Source organism: Micropterus salmoides, unplaced genomic scaffold (genome assembly GCF_014851395.1).
Source record: "Micropterus salmoides isolate LMB-PRFRI ecotype aquatic unplaced genomic scaffold, ASM1485139v1 Ms_hic_scaffold_5, whole genome shotgun sequence".
NCBI classification, from domain to species: domain Eukaryota; kingdom Metazoa; phylum Chordata; class Actinopteri; order Centrarchiformes; family Centrarchidae; genus Micropterus; species Micropterus salmoides.
In genome coordinates this window covers 35,928,191-35,951,943 of record NW_024044237.1, presented here as the reverse complement: position 1 = coordinate 35,951,943, position 23,753 = coordinate 35,928,191, and the positions used below count along the sequence as shown (strand labels likewise).

The following is a 23,753-nucleotide window of genomic DNA, read 5'->3' as shown; positions in this document are numbered from 1 at the left end:
ATAAACGTGTATTTTAGTCTTTTCTTTATCTTGTATTGTTTTTATATTATTGTTTTTGGGGTATTATTGTCTTTACACTTGTTAAAGCAATTTGTAACTTGTTTTTGAAAACTGCTCTACAAATAAAGATTATTATTATTATTATTATTACTGTACTTCTGGATAGAATCAACAGATGGGTTGAAAAAACAACAGTGGAGTCACGTGTGACAGTGTTAAAGACGGGCTGGCTGTGTCTCCATGAACAAATTCTCATCATTATTAAAATATGTCAGTCTTTTTAAACCGGCTCTTATTGTGAAACCGGAAGCTGTGCGTCTTATCGCGGCGTCTTGAGAACCTTTTGAGCAGAAAGGAGCTGGGACAGGCAGGAGGGACGGATCAGGAAGAGAAGAACCCAGACATCGGGATTAAACCACGAGACACAGAGCAGAGAAGAAGGAGGAGAAGAAGGAGGAGAAGTAAACAACCAGTGAAGTGTGGAGCCCTCCGCAGAGTGACCTGCTGCTTCTGACTGATTCTGAGTTTACTTCGGTTTCTTCTGCTGCGGCTGCCAATCACACAGGATCCAGACCCAGCGGAGGTGTGTTCAGGCCCCGCCCCCTCAGGTAAGTTTCAGTACAGGTCAGGACACGCGCGCGCGCACCCCGCCGCGGGTGTGTTATTTCATCACAGCTGAGATTTACAGACTGTGTGCTCTTCTTACAGTTTCACTTGAATCATCACATAAAACTTTTTACAGACTCAAGGTCCAGATCTCACCCACCACAGCACACCCGTCTAAAACCAGCACAGTAAATCCTGCTTAAAGAAATGACTTTAGATTATTTTAAAAAGGCCGTCGGTGTTCTACCAGGAAACAGTTTGGTAGCGTGCAGCACTTTAGGCGGATGGAGTATCTGGATATATAAAGTCCTGAAGGTTGTTCAAAGCCGTGCCGGCGATTTAAAGTGACTCTTACTGGCAGACAAATGAGAATCAATAAGACAAGAATAAAACATTTTTATAAAATGAGAAGCAACAGAAAGAAGGAATGTTTTACTGAAGAACTCTCTCTCTGCAGTAATGCAACAACTTCATGGAGGTTCAGTACGAAACTGTTGAGGTGTATCTACACACACGTCCTTCTTATCGCTGCTGGTTGTAGCCGCTGTGGTTCAGGATGTGAGCTCAGTTAACAGGAACCATCAGAACAACACAGGCCGGAAACACCTGAGTGTGAGTGCAGAGTGAAAACAAGACGTGTTCAGTTCTTCAGCAGCTCACAGAGCAACACAAGCGCAGCTGGAGGAGCCGGCGGCCTGGGTGGAGGGCCGCTTCATGTTCGGCGAGTTGGCCCGGTGTTGCAGGAGGGTTTAGCGACGACCGGCTCCAGAGCTTCTTTATTCACAGAGGATCACGTTGAAGCGTTCTCTGTTGGAAATGATGCTGTGTTGAAGCTTTGTTGTTTTGCTGCCGCGGTAACAACCACGATGATCTGGTGTGACGTGCCGGAGAGGTGTGGTGGGCCCGTGGCTCGCAGGGAGGGGGAGGACAAACGGCTCTCAACCACAATCGTACCACAGTGTGCAGAATTAGGAAATGCACGTGTGTTTTGGGTTGTTGGATAGTGATCCTTACAGAAAGCAGAGATGACGAATGCTCGGGGAACTTGTGAGTGTGTGTTGATTATCAGGCTGGAACTCCATTTCAGACATGAAATGAGGGTTTGGGTTTGAGGAATGCTTCATGTCCTCACAAGATTAGAACCTGCGTATGTTTGCCCGGAGGACGGGGTGTTGCGTGTCCCCCTGGATCTGAGCCACTTCCTGTCATTATGCTTTATCACTGTGGAATAATTTCCTTTGAACCTTCAGGAGCCAGAATCCATTTAGTCCGGCTTTGAATGTGAAACTGTTCAGACTGAGCCGTTTGATTCTTTCTACCAACCTGAACCTGAACCTGCAGCCGATCTGACGGTCTGCAGCTGAAACCACTAACGCCACTAAGTTTGTTCCTCCGCCGTCTTCCTCTGTTCTCTGTTTTTAGAAGGATGGATGGAAGCGGCTCCGCAGGAAATCCCAGCGCTGCCTCGTCTCGCGCGCTTCCTGCCCACGCTGATGAGGACGTGCTTCAATCAGATGATTGGATCTCAGCTTCTGAGGAGGACGGCGGGCAGAGCAGAGAGTCAGTCAGTGTGCCCGGGTCCCAGAAAGACCAGAGTCCAGCGGGGATCCATCAGAGTCCTACAAAGAAAGGCCAGACTCGAGGAGAGACTCACCAGAGTCCAGCAGAGAAACACCAGGCTGCAGAGGACCCAGACCGGCTGTGTCTCATAAAACATACAAACCACATGGGTCCTCCAACAAAACAACAGAAACCAGAAGATTCTGCAACCAAACCAGGTCAACTAAAACAAAATCCTCTTTCTACAGTGGAACAAAAACTGCAAGATTCACCAAAACTTCAACCTAAACCAGATCAGCCTTCTCTAACCAAGCCCGGTTGTCTTTGTACAGATCCAAAGAAACCAGGAGATCCTCTTTGCTCCAAAGACTCCCAGCTACACCAAACCCGGGAAGATCCTTGTCTCGCAAACCTGGAACCTGAAGAGGACCCTCCTCCCCCCTTAAAGGATTTAACCGCTTTCACTTCAACCTTCGATGAACAAAACCAGAAGGTGCTTAAGCTCCACATCTCCAAAGACCAACAGAACCACCAGGATCCACCTTCAGAGAAACCCACTTCATCCACACCTGAGAGGCATCAAGACCACCACGAACCTCCTCCTCACATGAACACCCAGCTGGCTCCTCCTGCTCCTGCAGACCAGCAGAACCACCTGTCTTCTCCTCAGGTTCCGCCTTCGATAGTCCTTCCCACTGAGGCGTCCACCCTGCCTCCACCAGTCCAGGCTCCGCCCCCCACCATCGAGGTGTTCTGTGACCAGGTGCTGCACCGCCCTACGGTTTCTTCTTCAGGTGAGCCCAAACTGTGTGGCTTCCTGCAGAAGCAGGGGGGGCCCCTGAGGGCCTGGAAACAGCGCTGGTTCACCTACGAAGAGAAGAAGAATCAGCTGTTCTACTACCGCACGCCACAGGATGTCACGCCACTCGGCTGGGTGGAGCTCAGCAGCGCCACCTTCACCTACCCGCTGAAGGCTGAAAAGGGCACCTTCCACATCAAGACCCCCGAACGCACCTTCATACTCAAGGTAGGGGGCCATGTAGTCCTGTCAGGGTCTGAGTCATCCAGTAAAACTCACCTGGTGTGACGTTAATGCTTTAATGCCCCGCCCACAGGCTGTGACCCAGGAGCTGATGCTCTATTGGCTGCAGCAGCTGCAGGTGAAACGCTGGCAGCACAGACAGACGTCCACCTGTCCAGAGCCGACAAACAACACTGCAGGTGAGACACAACGCCAGCCGTGACTTAGACCACTAACTGGTCTGATGATGGTTTAACTGGTCTGATGGGTGGGTTAACTGGTCTGATGGGTGGTTTAACTGGTCTGATGGGTGGTTTAACTGGAGTGATGGGTGGTTTAACTGGTCTGATGGGTGGTTTAACTGGTCTGATGGGTGGTTTAACTGGAGTGATGGGTGGTTTAACTGGTCTGATGGGTGGTTTAACTGGTCTGATGGGTAGGTTAACTGGTCTGATGGGTAGGTTAACTGGAGTGATGGGTGGGTTAACTGGTCTGATGGGTGGGTTAACTGGAGTGATGGGTAGGTTAACTGGTCTGATGGGTAGGTTAACTGGTCTGATGGTGGTTTAACTGGTCTTGTGATGGTTTAACTGGTCTGATGGGTGGTTTAACTGGTCTGATGGTGGTTTAACTGGTCTGGTGATGGTTTAACTGGTCTGATGGGTGGTTTAACTGGTCTGATGATGGTTTAACTAGTCTGATGATGGTTTAACTGGTCTGGTGATTGTTTAACTTGAGTGATGGTTAGTTTAACTGGTCTGGTGATGGTTTGACTTGTCTGATGGTTAGTTTAACTGGTCTGATGATGGTTTGACTTGTCTGATGGTTAGTTTAACTGGTCTGATGATGGTTTGACTTGTCTGATGGTTAGTTTAACTGGTCTGGTGATGGTTTAACTTGAGTGATGGTTAGTTTATCTGGTCTGATGGTGGTTAACTGGTCTGATGGTTAGGTTAACTGGTCTGATGGTTAGGTTAACTGGTCTGATGGTTAGTTTAACTGGTCTGATGGTTAGTTTAACTGGTCTGATGGTGGTTTAACTAGTCTGGTGATGGTTTAACTGGTCTGATGGTTAGTTTAACTGGTCTGGTGATGGTTTAACTTGAGTGATGGTTAGTTTAACTGGTCTGATGGTTAGTTTAACTTGAGTGATGGTTAGTTTAACTGGTCTGATGGTTAGTTTAACTGGTCTGATGGTTAGTTTAACTGGTCTGATGGTGGTTTAACTGGTCTGATGGGTAGTTTAACTGGTCTGATGGGTGGTTTAACTGATCTGATGGGTAGTGTTACTGGTCTGATGGGTAGTTTAACTGGTCTGGTGATGGTTTAACTTGAGTGATGGTTAGTTTAACTGGTCTGGTGGTGGTTTAACTGGTCTGATGGTTAGTTTATCTGGTCTGATGATGGTTTGACTGGTCTGATGGTTAGTTTAACTGGTCTGGTGATGGTTTAACTTGAGTGATGGTTAGTTTAACTGGTCTGGTGATGGTTTAACTTGAGTGATGGTTAGTTTAACTGGTCTGGTGATGGTTTAACTTGAGTGATGGTTAGTTTAACTGGTCTGACGGTGGTTTAACTGGTCTGACGGTGGTTTAACTGGTCTGACGGTGGTTTAACTGGTCTGATGGTGGTTTAACTGGAGTGATGGTTAGTTTAACTGGTCTGATGGTGGTTTAACTGGTCTGATGGTGGTTTAACTGGAGTGATGGTTAGTTTAACTGGTCTGATGGTGGTTTAACTAGTCTGATGATGGTTTAACTAGTCTGATGATGGTTTAACTAGTCTGATGATGGTTTAACTGGTCTGGTGATAGTTTAACTTGAGTGATGGTTAGTTTAACTGGTCTGATGGTGGTTTAACTGGTCTGATGGTGGTTTAACTGGTCTGATGGTGGTTTAACTGGTCTGATGGGTAGTTTAACTGGTCTGGTGATGGTTTAACTGGTCTGATGGGTAGTTTAACTGGTCTGGTGATGGTTTAACTAGTCTGGTGATGGTTTAACTAGTCTGGTGATGGTTTAACTGGTCTGATGATGGTTTAACTGGTCTGATGGTTAGTTTAACTGGTCTGATGATGGTTTAACTGGTCTGATGGTTAGTTTAACTGGTCTGATGATGGTTTAACTGGTCTGATGGTTAGTTTAACTGGTCTGATGATGGTTTAACTGGTCTGATGATGGTTTAACTGGTCTGGTGATGGTTTAACTGGTCTGATGATGGTTTAACTAGTCTGATGATGGTTTAACTGGTCTGGTGATGGTTTAACTGGTCTGATGGTTAGTTTAACTGGTCTGATGATGGTTTAACTGGTCTGATGGTTAGTTTAACTGGTCTGATGATGGTTTAACTAGTCTGATGATGGTTTAACTGGTCTGGTGATGGTTTAACTGGTCTGATGATGGTTTAACTAGTCTGATGATGGTTTAACTAGTCTGGTGATGGTTTAACTGGTCTGATGGTTAGTTTAACTGGTCTGATGATGGTTTAACTGGTCTGATGGTTAGTTTAACTGGTCTGATGATGGTTTAACTGGTCTGATGGGTGGTTTAACTGGAGTGATGGGTGGTTTAACTGGTCTGATGGTTAGTTTAACTGGTCTGATGATGGTTTAACTGGTCTGATGGTTAGTTTAACTGGTCTGATGATGGTTTAACTAGTCTGATGATGGTTTAACTGGTCTGGTGATGGTTTAACTGGTCTGATGATGGTTTAACTAGTCTGATGATGGTTTAACTAGTCTGGTGATGGTTTAACTGGTCTGATGGTTAGTTTAACTGGTCTGATGATGGTTTAACTGGTCTGATGGTTAGTTTAACTGGTCTGATGATGGTTTAACTGGTCTGATGGGTGGTTTAACTGGAGTGATGGGTGGTTTAACTGGTCTGATGGTTAGTTTAACTGGTCTGATGATGGATTAACTAGTCTGATGATGGTTTAACTGGTCTGGTGATGGTTTAACTGGTCTTATGGGTAGTTTTACTGGTCTAGTGATGGTTTAACTGGTCTGATGGGTAGTTTAACTGGTCGGATGGGTGGTTTAACTGGTCGGATGACCCAGGTTCAACTCCCCACTGTGGCACGTCCACCAGTGTGTCCCTGAGCAAGACACTTAACCCCTAATTGCTCCAGAGGCTCGCAATTGTAAGTCGCTTTGGATAAAAGCGTCATCTAAATTAATAAATGTAATGTAAATGTTTATCTGGTCTGATGGTGGTTAACTGGTCTGATGGTTAGTTTAACTGGTCTGATGGGTAGTTTAACTGGTCTGGTGATGGTTTAACTGGACTGATGGTTAGTTTAACTGGTCTGACGGTGGTTTAACTGGTCTGATGGGTGGTTTAACTGGTCTGATGGGTAGTTTAACTGGTCTGATGGGTAGTTTAACTGGTCTGGTGATGGTTTAACTGGACTGATGGTGGTTTAACTGGTCTGATGGTTAGTTTAACTGGTCTGACGGTGGTTTAACTGGTCTGATGGGTAGTTTAACTGGTCTGGTGATGGTTTAACTGGACTGATGGTGGTTTAACTGGTCTGATGGTTAGTTTAACTGGTCTGATGATGGTTTAACTGTTCTGATGATGGTTATGGCGCTGTGGATAAGATGCATGTATTTGGTGTGAGAGACCCAGGTTCAACTCTCCACTGTGGAGAGTTGAACCCCTAGTTGCTCCAGAGGCATGCGACCTCTTGCAATTGTAAGTCGCTTTGGATAAAAGCGTCATCTAAATGAATAAATGTCACGTAAATGTTTAACTGGTCTGATGGTGGTTTAACTGTACCGCCAATCTTAAATAAAATCCATAATCCGAAGATGGCGTAAATTTCATTCATGTTAGCATTTTACATGTAAAAGTTCGACCGGCCTTTTTAAAACTCTCCATATTAAATCATAAATAGTTTGAAAGCTTGTTTTCAAAAACAAGCCACCGCACACTGAAATGATTTCACTCCATTTATTGTGAACAATGCATTTTGCCTGTGGCTTCTTCAGGTTCACACATTGAAATTGCAAAAGCACTCACAGGTGTGCTATATAGGCAATGTGTAGGTCACATGACCAGTAATCCCAGTTCAAAATACTAATAATAATACTAATACAAATGGCAAAATATGATTAATATAACAAAATGTAAATAAACATACATGAAATCACAAAAATAGCATCATTTCACCAGTCCATAAAAAGACTACTATGAAGCCCGTGGACATTACAAAACATAAATGAGGCTATGGTCCATGTTTTCATCTCTAGGACATGTGTTCATGTGACAACATTTTAATGCTTGGTGTGTTTTTCTCAAAACACACGTTTCCTGTTCGCTAAGTTCTTTTCCTTGCCCTTCAGGGCAGTTAGATCATCATAAATTCACACAATGTTTCTTCGGTCTTATATATATTTTAAAATATCTTTTATCATTCTTAATTAATATGTGCAAAAAGTGGTCCATCACACACATGAGTGGTATATTTTGAATAAATCTTGAATAAACCGATTTGTAAATGTCTGGACCGTTGGTAGGTTATCACAGTTAAACCAAAAAAGCCCATCTGACTCCCAACTATGTGCTTGAAAATAGATGTGATGTATAAATTAGCACATATTTAATGAAGAAATACCTCAAGTGCAAATAAAAAATAAAAAACCTAAATTGTAATCTCAAAAAAGCTTTGATTTATGTTTACTGTCAGCTTGTTGGGAAACAGCTTATTTGACTGGTGTCTGGCCTTAAATTAGATTAAAGGATGAAATCTGTGAGACAGAAGATGATGAAGAGTAACAACATGAAAACACACTGTTGTGTGTGTGGCATTAACGAACAATAGAAAGAAACCGAAGCTGTTGTGGAAATGACCCAGCAGCAGATTAAAGTGCAGCATCGTGAAGCAAAACACTGAAGGATTAAACAGTTTTCAGACGTCAGCTGATCTGGATTTCAGACCAAACCAGCTCAGCCTGCAGGTCTCTGGAGGAGGCAAAGAACCAGAGGAGGTGAGGAAGTGGTGAACTGCTCATTCAATGTGTGTAACAGTATTTAATTAGGGGTGGGGGGGAAGGAAACATGATGTGATGCGTAGGAGGCGCTCTGTGATGTTGCTATGTGGAGCTGAGGATCATTTCCTGTTGTTGGTTTGGCTCCACATGGGCAGAGAGGCTGCATCCTGAACCGCCTACTACAAACTACCGGCGACCACAATGTGCATTACGTACTGCACACTGGTTTCATAGTAGTATGCTGTATGTACTACGTACTGCTCACTGGTTTCATAGTAGTATGCTGTATGTACTACGTACTGCACACTGGGCTTCATAGTAGTATGCTGTATGTACTACGTACTGCTCAGAGCGGAGCGTCTTCCCTCTCAGAGGATCTTTGGCGGCGTTCAGGCCCATTTAATTTAGTTTCTCTGCTGCTGGAGACGTTGCTCAGGTTAATCTGTGATGTGACGTCAGCAGCTGCTTCCTGAATGTTCCTCAGAGTTTAGAGAATCCTCCGTCTGAGAAGCTCAAACTTTCCTCTCAGTCTGCTGCAGCAGCTGACTCAGCGCAGCAGAGGAAAGGAAGGACTGGATTTTTTCTGAGTAATCCACCAGGAATGTGGGATTGGCCAATGCAGCTCGATGACGTCACACTGAGTTGAAGCAAAAGTACACTCACCTAAAGGATTATTAGGAACCCCATACTAATACTGTGTTTGACCCCCTTTCGCCTTCAGAACTGCCTTAATTCTACGTGGCATTGATTCAACAAGGTGCTGAAAGCATTCTTTAGAAATGTTGGCCCATATTGATGGATAGCATCTTGCAGTTGATGGAGATTTGTGGGATGCACATCCAGGGCACGAAGCTCCCGTTCCACCACATCCCAAAGATGCTCTATTGGGTTGAGATCTGGTGACTGTGGGGGCCATTTTAGTACAGTGAACTCATTGTCATGTTTGAAATGATTGGAGCTTTGTGACATGGTGCATTATCCTGCTGGAAGTAGCCATCAGAGGATGGGTACATGGTGGCCATAAAGGGATGGACATGGTCAGAAACAATGCTCAGGTAGGCCGTGGCATTTAAACCATGCCCAATTGGCACTAAGGGGCCTAAAGTGTGCCAAGAAAACATCCCCCACACCATTACACCACCACCACCAGCCTGCACAGTGGTAACAAGGCATGATGGATCCATGTTCTCATTCTGTTTACGCCAAATTCTGACTCTACCATCTGAATGTCTCAACAGAAATCGAGACTCATCAGACCAGGCAACATTTTTCCAGTCTTCAACTGTCCAATTTTGGTGAGCTCTTGCAAATTGTAGCCTCTTTTTCCTATTTGTAGTGGAGATGAGTGGTACCCGGTGGGGTCTTCTGCTGTTGTAGCCCATCCGCCTCAAGGTTGTGCGTGTTGTGGCTTCACAAATGCTTTGCTGCATACCTCGGTTGTAACGAGTGGTTATTTCAGTCAAAGTTGCTCTTCTATCAGCTTGAATCAGTCGGCCCGTTCTCCACTGACCTCTAGCATCAACGAGGCATTTTCGCCCACAGGACTGCCGCATACTGGATGTTTTTCCCTTTTCACACCATTCTTTGTAAACCCTAGAAATGGTTGTGCGTGAAAATCCCAGTAACTGAGCAGATTGTGAAATACTCAGACCGGCCCGTCTGGCACCAACAACCGTGCCACGCTCAAAACTGCTTAAATCACCTTTCTTTCCCATTCTGATATTCAGTTTGGAGTTCAGGAGATTGTCTTGACCAGGACCACACCCCTAAATGCATTGAAGCAACTGCCATGTGATTGGTTGATTAGATAATTGCATTAATGAGAAATTGAACAGGTGTTCCCAATAATCCTTTAGGTGAGTGTATATCCGAGGTGGGTTCAAATCAAGGGCACCTGGACTTGGTTGAAGATACTCTGAGATGTTTGGCCTCTCAGCTTCTTCAGTTCTGACTGGCTGGCAGGTGACGGATACCGCCTGGTTCGTTTGTGCTCCTGGCTGTCGGGCCGTTGTTGGTTTTCTGGGAAAAGACGCTTCTTTACCTCATGAAACTTTGCACAAAATTCAATTCACTTAGATCTTAAGACAAAAACAGCTGACAAGCATGAACCATCCGTCTGCTACCCAGGAGGCCCCTGACCTTTATAGACCTACACCAGCAGCATTCAGACACTAGATGACATTAGATGATTACACCAATTCCCTCCATCATCCATGACGATATCCAGTGAGACAGCCCAGAGTATACATAAAGTATACGTACAGTATCTACTGTATATATGAAAAAATGTACATAGTATATATGTATAACTCTCTAAACTGGTAAACAAGCAAGCGAATGCTGAAAAAGGCCGTTCACCACAGAAAGTGACCATTTAATTTGGTGTTAGAGAGACTGCAGATTATTATGGATGTACAGTAACACGTCCTCTGTGTTTCTCTGGTCCGTTTCCTTCTTTTGAATTGAATTCTGTTTCCTGTCTCTGCAGACGACTTCCTGCCGGTGTTGAAGAGCCCGCTGGGTCTGGTGGGGGAGGAGGCGGCCAACGCACCGTCACAACGAACGCCGCTGGTCGACATGTCAATCAAACACCCGCTCATCGAGATCCAGTGAGTGTCGGTTTGCTTCTCTGTGACGTTCAGAGTCAGCGTGTCTGTTTAAACATCAGCGTTTCCCATGAGCCTCAGCGCTCCATGTCTCTGGTGTTCTTTCTTTGTCTGGACAGAAACTCGGTCCACAGTCTCCGGAAGAGGACGACTCAGGATTGGACTCAGAGTTTGTTTCATGTAGACGCTCCTCCGTGGATCCCCCCGAGCTCTGCAGACACCGACGCCACGGGTAGGTCCGCTAACAACAGGTACCAGGATCAGTTCTAAAGGTCCGGACCTGAGCTGGGACGGGTTGTTTCTGTCCTGTCAGGCTTTACGTCCCTTATTTTCATCTGATCGTAATGTGACATTCACAGATAACCTCCTGTCCTATGTCAGTCCCTCCAGACCCCAGGACTCCCATTGAGTCCCCGTCCCCGTCCCCGCCCCCTCCCTTCACATTGGCTGATCCAGCAGGTCAGGGGCCTCCGGCGGAGGGTCGGGTGTCGCCTTCGCTGTTCGACAGCTGGAGCAGGAAGACGAAGAAGCGCAGCGCGTCCACCCTGCCGGCGCCCCGCAGAGACAGCCTGCCGTCGGACCGGACGTCCCGCCTCCTGCAGGAGAAACAGATGCTGATGGAGGAGGTCAAGGCTCAGAAGGTGACCAATCACTCGCTAATCAGATACAGAAGGCTTTATTGATCTGGGTAAAACACACACGCTGTAGTTTATTCGGTCCAACATACACGGGCCTGCTGCCCAAACACTCACTACAGCACCTCCTGTGGATTCATCCGCCGCTGAAAGTAGTCCCCAACAGATGCTCTCTAAATCTGTTTAAAGATTTATGTCTTCAGGAGGAACCAATGAGCTCGCAGCTGAGAGCCACAGACAGGAAGTCAGACAGGACCGAGAGACGGACTTTCTGGATCTCTCAGGTTTTTCCTTCTGATGCATTTTCTCAGCTCAGACGGACATTTAACGTTTGTGTGAACATGTTAAACGTGTCGATGCTAATCTGATAGATGCTAACACCAACAACATATCGGCTTGTTTGGGAACCAACATGACGACAGAAACAGTTAAAGCTGTCAGGAGAGCGAGACCCTGTAAAGCTCATCAGAGCTGCTGCTGTTCACATTTCGTCAAACTGTCCACGTTGACAGCAGCTGAGTCAGCTGTTAGCAGCTCCTGTTAGCAGCTCGCAGATTCTCAGGAGGTTCTGCAGAGTCTCTCTGGTTTCTCAGCTGATTTCTGGACATTTGTTCAGGACAGACGTCAGAGATCATGATGTCCTTGGGAAGTGAAGTCACACTGAATGATTGATATGTTTTCCACGTTGGTGAGTTCAGATCTGAGTTCTGAGGAGGAGCAGAGGTTCCTGACTCCGACTCACCTCCTGCAGCATCTCTTGAACGTCCCTATTAGACACCAGATCCTGTCCTTTCACCAGGGTTAAAATGCAGTTTGGATTTAATGAATTAAATTAAAGGAGGAGAACAGTGAAGATTTCTCTTCCACATCCATCCAATTCTACTTATGATATCCAGTTCTTATTAAATCTCAGTTCTGGTTCCTTCACCTCAGATCTTGTCAGCACCCGGTGACCTTCTTCCCCTTCATGGCTAAAGTGAAAGGAGGGTTCTCAGTCTGCATCAATCTAAGTCCAGGCAGATACCCGGGTTTGTTCTCAGTCCGTCCGTTTTACCGAGCCTGCATCGGGTGGTGACCTGTGTGGACTTTGGATAGCCAAGTATCCCAGAATGGATTTCGTACCAACTAGTGGGAGTTATAATACTGCTGTGTCACTGAAAGCAGAGTTTTTTAGGCGAGAATATCGTCGTTTAAACTTCAAATCTGTGGTCGATATATCAAGGACGTCCGGCATGCCAGCTGCCAGTTAAACGTGACCGCCATCAGGTTCGCTGTACCCGGTATTGAGAAAAGCCCAAATACTCTCTTACACTTTTATGGACTGTGAAATGCTCTCTGCAGTCCAATCAGAGAAGCAGAATCCAAACGCTCGGGTCTTATTGAGTCCACGGTTCTTGGACATTTGGTACAGATCTTGTACAAAACCCCACTGTTCATCCTGTCTGAGCGGAACTTTATTCTGTAAACAAGAATTAAAATTCAAACGAGTAAAATCACATGTCCATTATTTAGAACACAGCTTCAAAGAAACATCACGCCCACTTTTATTCTTTTTATTAATAATATTGATGGTGCTGTGTCCGGTCCAGGAGCTGGTGTGGATCCTCCACAAATCCTTGGAGGCGTCTCAGCTGGAGAAGCGCAGCTGTGCGGAGTTCTTGGCGGAGGAAGGCGAGCAGGAGCGTCTGGAGCTGCTGCGACACCGCGAGCGGCAGGCGGCCGACCTGCGAGACCGGCTGGAGGAGGCGAAGACGGAGGTGGAGGAGAAGAAGAGCAGCCTGGCTCAGAGAGACGCGCAGCTGGCGGAGCTGCAGGAGAACATCAGGATGCTGAAGGAGAAGAACGAGGCCAAGCAGGAGGTGAGGTCACACCTGAGGACAGGTGAACTGCAGGCACCTGGTGGTGAAGGATGTTGGTTTTGTGTTCGCTATTGTGATGCTTCTCATTCTGACAGATTTACTCTGCTGCTCACATCTCAGGACAGGGACAGAAAACATAATAACTGATCTCAGACCAGGTGTATTGATTACAAGATGATCAGAAACCTTTCAGGTGCAGGTGTGATTCATTCTGGATCAAACAGAAGAGAAGGCGCAGAATATATTCACCTGAACCGCAGAATCATCCCACTCAGAGTGCATTTTAGACAGAGTCAGAGGAAATGAAGACAATGTGGTGTTTGTCTTGTTGTGTTGTTTTGTTGGTGTTGTGGAGTTTGTCTTGTTGTGTTGTTTTGTTGGTGTTGTGGAGTTTGTCTTGTTGTGTTGTTTTGTTGGTGTTGTGGAGTTTGTCTTATTTTGTTGTTTGTGATGTGATTGTTGTTTTGTTGGTGTTGTGGTGTTTGTCTTATTTTGTTGTTTGTGATGTGATTGTTGTTTTGTTGGTGTTGTGGTGTTTGTCTTATTTTGTTTGTGTTGTGTTGTTGTGGTGTTGTTTGTTGTGTTTGTGTTGTTTTGTTGGTGTTGTGGTGTTTGTCATTTTTTGTTTGTGTTGTGTTTGTGTTGTTTTGTTGTTGTTGTGCTGTTGTTTGTGATGTTTGGGTTGTTTTGTTGGTGTTGTGGTGTTTGTCTTATTTTGGTTGTGTTTGTGTTGTTTTGTTGGTGTTGTGGTGTTTGTCATTTTTTGTTTGTGTTGCGTTTGTGTTGTTGTGGTGTTGTTTGTTGTGTTTGTGTTGTTTTGTTGGTGTTGTGGTGTTGTTTGTGATGTTTGGGTTGTTTTGTTGGTGTTGTGGTGTTGTTTGTGGTGTTTGTCTTGTTTTGTTGTTTGTGATGTTTGGGTTGTTTTGTTGATGTTGGTGTTGTGGTGTTTGTTTTGTTGGTGTTGTGGTGTTTGTCTTATTTTGTTTGTGTTGTTTTGTTGATGTTGGTGTTGTGGTGTTTGTCTTATTTTGTTGGTGTTGTGGTGTTTGTTTTGTTGGTGTTGTTTGTGATGTGTTTGTGTTGTTTTGTTGGTGTTGTGGTGTTTGTTTTGTTGGTGTTGTTTGTGTGGTCGATGTTGTTTTGTTTGTGTTGTGTTTGTGTTGTTTGTCTTGTTGTTTTGTTTGTGTTTTGTTGTTTGTGTTGTGTTGTAGCGATGAAAAGATGAATGAAGTTTAGAGTGCCCGTGTGGTGACTCCTGTTGTTTCCTGTCAGGTGATCATAAAGCTCTCTGAGCAGGTGAGCGCCTACATGGCCGACCCGCGTCGACCCATCTCGTCCTCCGGTGGCAGTTTGGACTCTCAGACCTTCAGACGGCTTCAGCAGGAGGTCGAGAACCTGAAGGTGAAGTGAAACTCTTTGATCCAGCAGAATCTTGACACACACGAGCACGGTCGGTCTGAACTTTTGAATCTGGTCTTCAGGACGATATCGAGGCGTATAAGTACCAAAACAAGTTCCTGAACTCTGAGATCTACCAGCTGACCAAACTGTGGAGGAGGAGCTCCGAGCAGGAGAAGAGCCTGATGGTGAAGGTGGGTCCACCTGGGATTAATTTCTTCATTACTGTGTTTGGTGCCTGACACTCTGTTTCCTGCCCTGTGATTGGCTGCAGTGTGCCTACCTGGAGGCCAGCAACTGTCAGGTGGAGAGCCGTTACCTGGGCGTCCTGCGCACGCTGCAGGAGGCCAAATCTCTGGATCCGGTGCAGCGCGGGGCCGTCCAGAAGATGATCGAGGACGCCCTGAAAGGAGAGCTGAAGAGCGTCGTCAGGCTCAGCGCGGCCAGGTAACCGGGACAGCCCCGGCGCCGGGTGGACAGAATAACAGGAACGCCTGGCTCAATGATGGAGGGAGATTTAAAAACTTTGTCCTTTGTGTCCTCAGAGATCACGACGAGTACGGCTTCAAAATCATCCCAGACTATGAGGTGGAGGACATGAAGCTGCTGGCAAAGATTCAGGCGCTGGAGATCCGCTCACACAACCTGCTGCACCAGGTCCGAAGCCTCCGGTACCATTCATCAGGAAACCTGATGAACGCCTGTCATAGATATTAATAAGTAAAGCCTGGAGACCAACAGTCTTTTTCAAGGTTGATTTTGACATTTAACCTTTTTATTTATGAAGAAAAATGAAAAACTGGGCTGATTCATCTGCTGATCATTTTTATATTTAACTGATTATTTTGAAGTTGACTGTTTAAAGAGCAGCGGAGCCACAACACGCAGCTTTTCATCTGAAATTAAGTTTTTGAACTTTATTAAATGTTTACCTGGAAGGAAACGCAGCAGCACCTTCCAAAGTGTTTTACAGAAAAACAGAACGCAACCGGCCACCTTTGGAGAACCGGTCCGTGCTGGTGTATTTAACGTCTCTGTGGGTTCTCCTGCAGGACGGCGTGCAGCACCCCCTGTTGAGTCGCTGGGCTCAGTACCTCGCCGGCAGGTCGGACGGTGACCTCTGTCCCTCACCGGAGCTCAAAGGCCTGATCCGAGGCGGCGTCCCTCAGGAGTACCGACAGCGGGTGTGGCGCTGGGTGGTCCGAGCCAGAACCAGGACGATCAGAGAGCATCACCCGCAGCGCTACCAGCAGGTATACAGGAAGTACACTGAGAACACCTGACCCACACTTGTCTGCAGTGTCACCTGTCACACCTGGATGTAGAGGGACGTTGTTAGTGACCTCACAGTAATCCAGCTTCTGCGTTCCCAGCTGTGTGAGAAGAGTCGGACGTCTCCTCATCCGGCCTCCAGACAGATCCAGCTGGACCTCCACCGCACCCTGACAACCAATCAGCGCTTCTCCTCACCATCTAGCCCCGTCCTCCAGCAGCTCAGCCGCGTCCTATTGGCCTTCTCCTGGCAGAACCCTGACATTGGCTACTGCCAGGGACTCAACAGGTGCTCACACACACCTTTGTTCTTACCTTTCCTTAACCGAGCCCCGCCCTAAAACCAGGTTGCAAACTGTCTTTAAAAACAACGTGAGATGTGACCTCTGATGTGACGTGTGACCTGTCATGTGACGTGACTTGTAACCTGTCATGTGACGTGACCTGTCATGTGATGTGACTTGTAACCTGTCATGTGACGTGACCTGTCATGTGATGTGACTTGTAACCTGTCATGTGACGTGACCTGTCATGTGATGTGACTTGTAACCTGTCATGTGACGTGACCTGTCATGTCATGTCATGTGATGTGACCTCTAATGTGACTTGTAACCTGTCATGTGACGTGACCTGTCATGTGATGTGACACGTGACCTGTCATGTGATGTGACACGTGACCTGTCATGTGATGTGACACGTGACCTGTCATGTCATGTCATGTGACCTCTAATGTGACTTGTAACCTGTCATGTGATGTGACCTGTCATGTGACGTGACCTGTCATGTGATGTGACACGTGACCTGTCATGTCATGTCATGTGACCTCTAATGTGACTTGTAACCTGTCATGTGATGTGACCTGTCATGTGATGTGACTTGTAACCTGTCATGTGACGTGACCTGTCATGTCATGTGATGTGACCTCTAATGTGACTTGTAACCTGTCATGTGACGTGACCTGTCATGTGATGTGACACGTGACCTGTCATGTGATGTGACACGTGACCTGTCATGTGATGTGACACGTGACCTGTCATGTGATGTGACACGTGACCTGTCATGTCATGTCATGTGACCTCTAATGTGACTTGTAACCTGTCATGTGATGTGACCTGTCATGTGACGTGACTTGTAACCTGTCATGTGACGTGACCTGTCATGTGATGTGACTTGTAACCTGTCATGTGATGTGACTTGTAACCTGTCATGTGATGTGACTTGTAACCTGTCATGTGATGTGACTTGTAACCTGTCATGTGACGTGACCTGTCATGTGACGTGACCTGTCATGTCATGTGATGTGATGTGACCTCTAATGTGACGTGTGACCTGTCATGTGATGTGACTTGTGATGTGACGTGTGACCTGTCATGTGACGTGTGACCTGTCATGTGACGTGACTTGTAACCTGTCATGTGATGTGACTTGTGATGTGACGTGTGACCTGTCATGTGACGTGTGACCTGTCATGTGACGTGACTTGTAACCTGTCATGTGACGTGACCTATATGACAGCAATCTCACAATGTGAGCAACACAAAGGAGGCCAACTCTAGCTGCTAGCTGCACAGCTGTAGGGTTAGCCGGTCGACATGCATCCAATCGCTGACATTTAGGCTCGCGATGCCCTGAGATGAGAACAGACGACAACACACGAATAATTATGAACAGGCACATTTTCGGTAACCTTCTTTAACAGACAGGACTCTGACAGTGTCGTGTCACGCGTCTCTCAGGTTGGCGGCCATCGCTCTGCTGGTTCTTCAGAGTGAAGAAGACGCCTTCTGGTGTCTGGTGGCCGTGGTGGAAACCCTCATGCCTCAGGACTACTACACCAAGAACCTGGTGGCCTCTCAGGTCAGGAAGCACACTCACCTGTTCACCTGTTCACCTGTTCACCTTATCTCCCCACCACCTGTGTCCTCTGCTGGTCGTTATAGTATAGTTTAGTTAGACTCCATTTAAACCCAAATTAATTAAATTATTATCAGGAACTTAATTATTTGGTGTCTGGAGACAGATTTTACATTTGCTCTGCAGAAGCTTCAGGTGAGTTTAGAGTCACCTTCTTTTGTAGCAATCTGTCGGACATGAAGTATTTTAGGTCAACTCTCTGAGAGTGAGCTGTGATATTTCATGAGTGTGCAGGCTGATATTTCAAATGTGATGGTGATGTTTATTTTACCTCACGTGTGTCCAGCCTTCTAACCCACTCACAAGTACTTTTTATATTTCCTGCATGTGTTTTGTATTTACGTGAAACAAATAAAAAATGAAGCATCGTATGTGAACTGATCTCAGTCCTGCTGAGAATCTGCAGCTGATCTCTGATTGGTCAGTGTTGGTGACTGATGGTTCCTGCGTTCAGGCTGACCAGCGGGTGCTGAAGGACTTCCTGACGGAGAAGCTTCCCCGGCTCGCGGCTCACTTTGAGGATCACAGCATCGACGTGTCTCTCGTCACCTTCAACTGGTTCCTGGTGGTTTTTGTGGAGAGTCTCCCCAGCGACATCCTGCTGCCCCTGTGGGACGCCTTCCTGTACGAGGGCACCAAGGTACCGAACACCTGCCCGCACCACGGCAGACAAAAAAGGTCTTTAAGTCTTAAAGATGTGAATGTAGAAGGTGAAGCTCACAGTAACTGTAGCGGCTGCAGATGTAGTGGAAGATAAACACGATGTCTCCTAAATGAAAATACTCCAGTGAACGCGCCGGACAGTAATATAGACTCTAAACTGAGCTCTCAAAAACAAGGAAAAAAGCAATAAAATGGGGGAAAAATTACTTAAAATAAGCAAAATTCTGCCAACAGAACGAGAATATTTCACTTGCTACTAAAGGATAAAAAAAACGTTGAAACTCTCTAACATAAAAGCCGCCTGGTAAGAAGAAACATCTTGTCAGACAAAAAACAAGTATGTTTTGCCTTCAGTTAAGATTATTAATCTTACTTGGATTTTAGGTTTTGCAGTGTTGAATGGGAAAGACTGAAGTGATCCTGAAACTCCAGGAGGCGACGCGTAGAAAGAACCAAGCACTCACTTTAATAATTCACGTTCTGGATTTATTTGCAACTTATCACCAGAGTCTTTAGATCCTTTACTTCAGTATAAGTACTAAAACCTCACTGTAAAAATACTCTGTTACGAGCAAAAGAACTTAAGTTAAAGGATGTGAGTTTAATCAGGAAAATGTAATTAAAGTATTAAAAGTAAAAGTACTGTGTCCTGTGTTGTAATAGTAAATATCAGGTATACATAAAATCTTTCTTATTCCTTTGACGCCTTTTGGAGGATTGAGACTTGTTTGTAAGAAAAAAGCAGAGATCCTTACGTTTGGTTCAAAATATACGCGATTTATTAAAAAAATGGTTTCACCAGAACTTATGAACGTTACGTTGTTCTGATGTTAATGTGCTGTTCGTTCTACCTGCTGAGATTAGTTTAACAGATATTTCAAGTTTCCAAACGTAAAGTCCAAAGTTTAAATTTCGTCATCTAAAATGTCAATAGATAAAACATTTAAATACAAATCATCTTGTTTTTTATATAAATGAACCTGCCTCTCACAGTATTCTGACAGTGAGATGCGCTGCAGAGGTGGCGTCTAGTGATGTGCAGAGTAATAACCTCTCTGATCAGGAAGGTAACTCATTAAAGCTCAAACACACAGCCTGTAGAAATCTGTTTACCCATGATCCATCAGGGGAGCTGCCGTCCTGTTAAGGGGAGCCATAGTTTGCACCCTGCCTACAAACTCGACCGGTGGTTTCCAGCAACAGGAAATAACGTTACTCGTCTACTCGTAGGTTTGTTTTTCTGCTGCTGAAATGTTTCTCGGTGAATTATTAAAAAACAAAACGCCTCTTAATTTAGTTTTAAAATGCGTTACAGCAAAAAGCAACACGTTACTGTTACGTTACTTTTTGAACACGTTCCTCCCAACACTGCTCCTTCACAATGTGTGTTTTCTCTAACCAACGTTATTACAAATAAATTTAAATATTTAAAAAGGAAAAGCAGCAAATCTTCACATGAAATATTTTTAAAATATTATTTTATTAACGACTAATCCTGTCAGCTGTACCTGTATAAACTGTTTAATTTATAACTAAACATCATCTTTTATAAACTCTTCATGTGTAAAACTCTGACTTTGTAAAGTAACTGAAGCTGTCAGATAAATGTGGTGAAGTAAAAAGTCCAACATCTCCCTCTGAGACGGAGCAGGAGGAGAAAATACTCGAGTAAAGTACAAATACCTCTAATAAGTACTTGTCTGAACTACTTCGCTAACCATGTGGTCACATATAGAATATACTTTATTGTCCTAAAGGGGAAATTGTCATGGAGTGTGTAGTGCAGAGTAGTAGCTGCCCTTACAGACAATAAATACACAAAAAATACAAATAACAGCTGAAGACAGACACGTAGGCTACACACACGACACATCCAATAAACGATTAACACTAAAATAAAATACAAACAACAAGCAGAACACCAAGTTATTGCACACTTCCCAGGCCTCAGCGTACAGATGTATTTAAAATTTTGAGGGCAAAGGCCTCGTCTGTGAAGTCCTGCTGAATGAAAGGAAAGTGCTTCACGCTGTCTGAGGCTGAAACGACAGCTCAGACCTGCTGAGTCCAGGGCTGCGTCACGTTTCCATCACTAATGAAGGTTCCTGCCGTGAGATCTCTGGGCGCAGTCACGACGTTGGGAATGCTAAAACAGAGTCGTGAAAAGAGACCTTTACTGTGAGGTCACCTGTGTGGTTTGTGTTGCAGGTGATCTTCAGGTACGCTCTAGCTCTCTTCAAATACAAAGAGGACGACATCCTGAAGATCCGCGACAGCGTGGAGATCTACCAGTACCTGCGCTTCTTCACCAAGACCATCTCTGACGGCAGGTAAACGCTCGCCTGGGCTCAGGACCCCGTCTTTTCAGGTCAAACCGGTAACAGGAGAAAGAGCAACGCAAGTCAGCCAGGTCCTCAGGTCCTTTATCCGACAATAAAGGGCTCCAAGCTTTGTCGGACTTCTTCTCAGGACTCTGTCTTCATCGTGTGTGCATCATCAGTCGGGTTTAAAGCCTCTGTCAGGTGTGTGTCCTGTCTCTGAGGTGTGATGCTGCCACCTGCTGGAGACCCGACACAGATCCTGTAAACTGGACCAGGGGTCTCATTTATAAAGCTGTGCGTAGAATCCTCACTAAAAGTGTCCGTGCGCCCAAAAGCCAAAAATATTCAGTCTTATAAAACCGTGCGAAGCAAAGCTCCCCACTAACTTACTGATCTGGATTCCCCCGTTTGAAAAGAGAGGAAACCGAAAGACTTCCTGAGTTTAAACATTTCTTTCCACAAACAGTCTGACGAGTTAAAGAAATAGGACTTGTAGTAAATGACAAACTGTTTTATTTTCCATAACGTGTTTTTACAGGCGGCGCGTCACATCCACACGCTGGCGCTCGGCGCTCGGCTCCGTAAGGCGACGAACGTGTGAGAACAGTAAACGAAACTCTGCTCTGGTGTTTGCTCGACTGAAGACGGCGTCAGTTTAAATGTTCACCTTATTGAGGAGAATAAACTGCTGCATGCAGGTATTAATGAATCTGATTCCTGATTAAACTGTCCAACACATCTGAGGCGCTTTTGCAGAAACAGAATCTCTGTTTGTGTTTCTGATCCTGAATCTGGATCTTTTTAAGGCTGCAAATGATCTTAATGATGATTTTTTGGTGAAAATCAGTCAATCAGGTGTTTGTTTGTTTATTCAGAAAGGCTTTAAGCCTGGAATACTAGAGGGAATATTAGGATTTATTTTACACTCTAATATTCATTTTAAAGCGTTTCATCCTTCTGCCGTGTGAGGCGCCATTTCTCTTCTCTCCTCTTTATGTGCGTACGCATGCTTCAGAGTTTACTTCCAGGACGCACTTTCTCCCGTCAGCTCGGCTTTTATAGATCCCAACCTTTGCTTGTGAAGCGGCGTCCGCAAGTTTCCAGCCCTGTTTTGGACGTTCGCACCGTTTAGAAATGAGGCCCCTGGACTGCAGTCTGTCCCGTGTTCACTGTGGAGAAGTTTAATCAGAGCAGTCTGGAAGTGAGTCAAATGTCGGGCCGTGTTTTCCTGCTGCAGGGTCCTCTGCTCAGATAAGTTTGTTGATACTGAAGATACTGAGAGTTTAGTCTGAACACAGTTTCTGCTCAGGGTCGATACGAGTTTTCCACTATTTAGAGAGCAGGATGGGAAAACAAAGTATCGTCCATGATCTCGCAGCAGTAACCTGGTTCAGATATCAGAGCTGAAATATAACGTGCAGCTCTTTTAAGAAAAATCAATGAATAATTTTTATATAAAATAATAAACACATAAAAACTACTTTAAAAAAGTTGCTGTTGTGATTTGCTGCTGGTTCCCGTCATGAAGATGAAGCTGTTAAATGTTGCTGTTGCTGTTTGGTCGTGCAGGAAGCTGACCAGCGTCGCCTTCAACGACATGAACCCCTTCCCCAGCCGCCTGCTGAGGAACCGGCGAAGGCTCCACCTGGAGCGCCTGCAGGGGGAGCTGCGAGAGCTGGAGGAGCAGCAGAGGGCGTTCGTAACGGAGAGCGCCGTACGTAAAGACAAAGAGGTGGACACCATGGTCAGCGAGGACGACGAGGAACTCTGATGAGGGTTTCTGACACACGGCTGATTCTGACCTGCCGGACCCGAGGCTGCAGAGTCGGCGTCTGTAATTATCGTACTGCTGTTGCTCATAAACCTGTCGACACCTGGATGGAGTTCACATGAAACCAGCGGCCTGAGGACCCAGTCTCAGGTCGTCTTCTTCTTCTTCTTCTTCCTTTAATCTCTGGCACAGGAAGTGTACCGCTGCCTCCACAACATTTTTTTTCTTTGCATATAGACACAGAGACGCACATTACTGCCTGGTTCCGCAGGTGAGTCAGGGTCGGACCTGCTGATTCACAACTGACAAAAACACCAGAAGAAGAACTTTTAGCGATTTAGTTCCAACAATAACACTTCAGTCAGCGTCGGCTAACAGCTGTCCCTGAGCTAACGCATGAACGAACGCCGTTTATGACCCATGACGCAGTTAGCTAACAACTACACTACAACCTGGGACACTTGCACACAGTCTGAGATGACAGCGAACGCATCATGTGATATTCAGTGGTCTCTGCACAGGTGCCTGAAGTCTGTTTAATGAGCTGAACAGCTGATGAGGATGTTAACGGTCTGAACCCGCCTGTCCTGAAGCTCTGTCCCCTTCATGTCTGTACAGTTTGTGGTTTAATATGTCAGTGCTGCAAAACAAAAACGTCAATAAAGCGAAGCCCAGTTTATTAGTTCCTCTTTATTTCCCAGTGAAACTACCACACTTGCTCTTTATCCCACGGAAAGGATCCCGTTAGCTCCATGCTAACGTCAGCTAGCTAACAGCGTTGTTTCATCAGAGGAAGTGAAGCTGCTGTATTTTCTGATAGCTGAAATGTTCGCTCAGGAGAACAACAGGGATGGCAACACGGCCGCCAGCCGGAGGTCAGCGGTTTGTGGAAGAGACGACAGGAAAAGGCCAAAGTGTTGAAAGAACTGTTGTCAGCAGAGAGCGAGAACACGTCAAAAGGTCCTGCACAGGAGCGTCCCGCTACTTTTGGCCAAATAGTGTGTGTTGATTCTGTGAAATATTACAGAATGCGCTAATAAAATATAAGTGACGTTCAGTTTAGAGCTGAAACCATCAGTCAGACGTGCTTCTGTGGTCTGAAGACCTCCGAGACGCTGGCGGAGGTGAAGTGATG

At 45.6% G+C, this 23,753-nt stretch overlaps 1 protein-coding gene across 4 annotated transcripts; it reads left to right on the top strand.

The window, feature by feature from the left end:
• The first annotated feature begins 346 nt into the window (after window positions 1-346).
• tbc1d2 (TBC1 domain family, member 2) lies at window positions 347-23,297 on the top strand. 4 transcript variants are annotated; one of them, XM_038699378.1, is made up of 17 exons: window positions 347-608; window positions 2,029-3,193; window positions 3,282-3,387; window positions 10,668-10,788; window positions 10,905-11,017; window positions 11,167-11,426; window positions 13,010-13,279; window positions 14,552-14,680; window positions 14,761-14,871; window positions 14,952-15,124; window positions 15,223-15,334; window positions 15,730-15,930; window positions 16,051-16,238; window positions 17,686-17,806; window positions 18,318-18,503; window positions 20,735-20,856; window positions 22,417-23,297. In XM_038699378.1, the coding sequence occupies exons 2-17, from the start codon at window positions 2,033-2,035 to the stop codon at window positions 22,616-22,618; spliced, it is 3,576 nt and encodes a 1,191-aa protein (XP_038555306.1). In that variant the 5' UTR covers window positions 347-608; window positions 2,029-2,032; the 3' UTR covers window positions 22,619-23,297. The 4 variants fall into 4 exon arrangements, with proteins under 4 accessions (XP_038555306.1, XP_038555308.1, XP_038555307.1 ...); XM_038699379.1 differs by lacking the exon at window positions 347-608 and having other exon boundaries at window positions 830-2,384; window positions 2,499-3,193; XM_038699377.1 differs by lacking the exon at window positions 347-608 and having other exon boundaries at window positions 834-3,193.
• The last annotated feature ends 456 nt before the right edge of the window (window positions 23,298-23,753 follow it).

What these genes read in the sequence shown, in the direction of transcription:
- tbc1d2 (XM_038699378.1), top strand. Translation starts at nt 2,033, where the DNA reads ATGGATGGAAGCGGCTCCGCAGGAAATCCCAGCGCTGCCTCGTCTCGC. An exon ending in ACCCGCAGCGCTACCAGCAG is followed by an intron (nt 15,931 to 16,050) that starts GTATACAGGAAG and finishes CTGCGTTCCCAG; the next exon opens with CTGTGTGAGAAGAGTCGGAC. An exon ending in AGAACCTGGTGGCCTCTCAG is followed by an intron (nt 17,807 to 18,317) that starts GTCAGGAAGCAC and finishes TCCTGCGTTCAG; the next exon opens with GCTGACCAGCGGGTGCTGAA.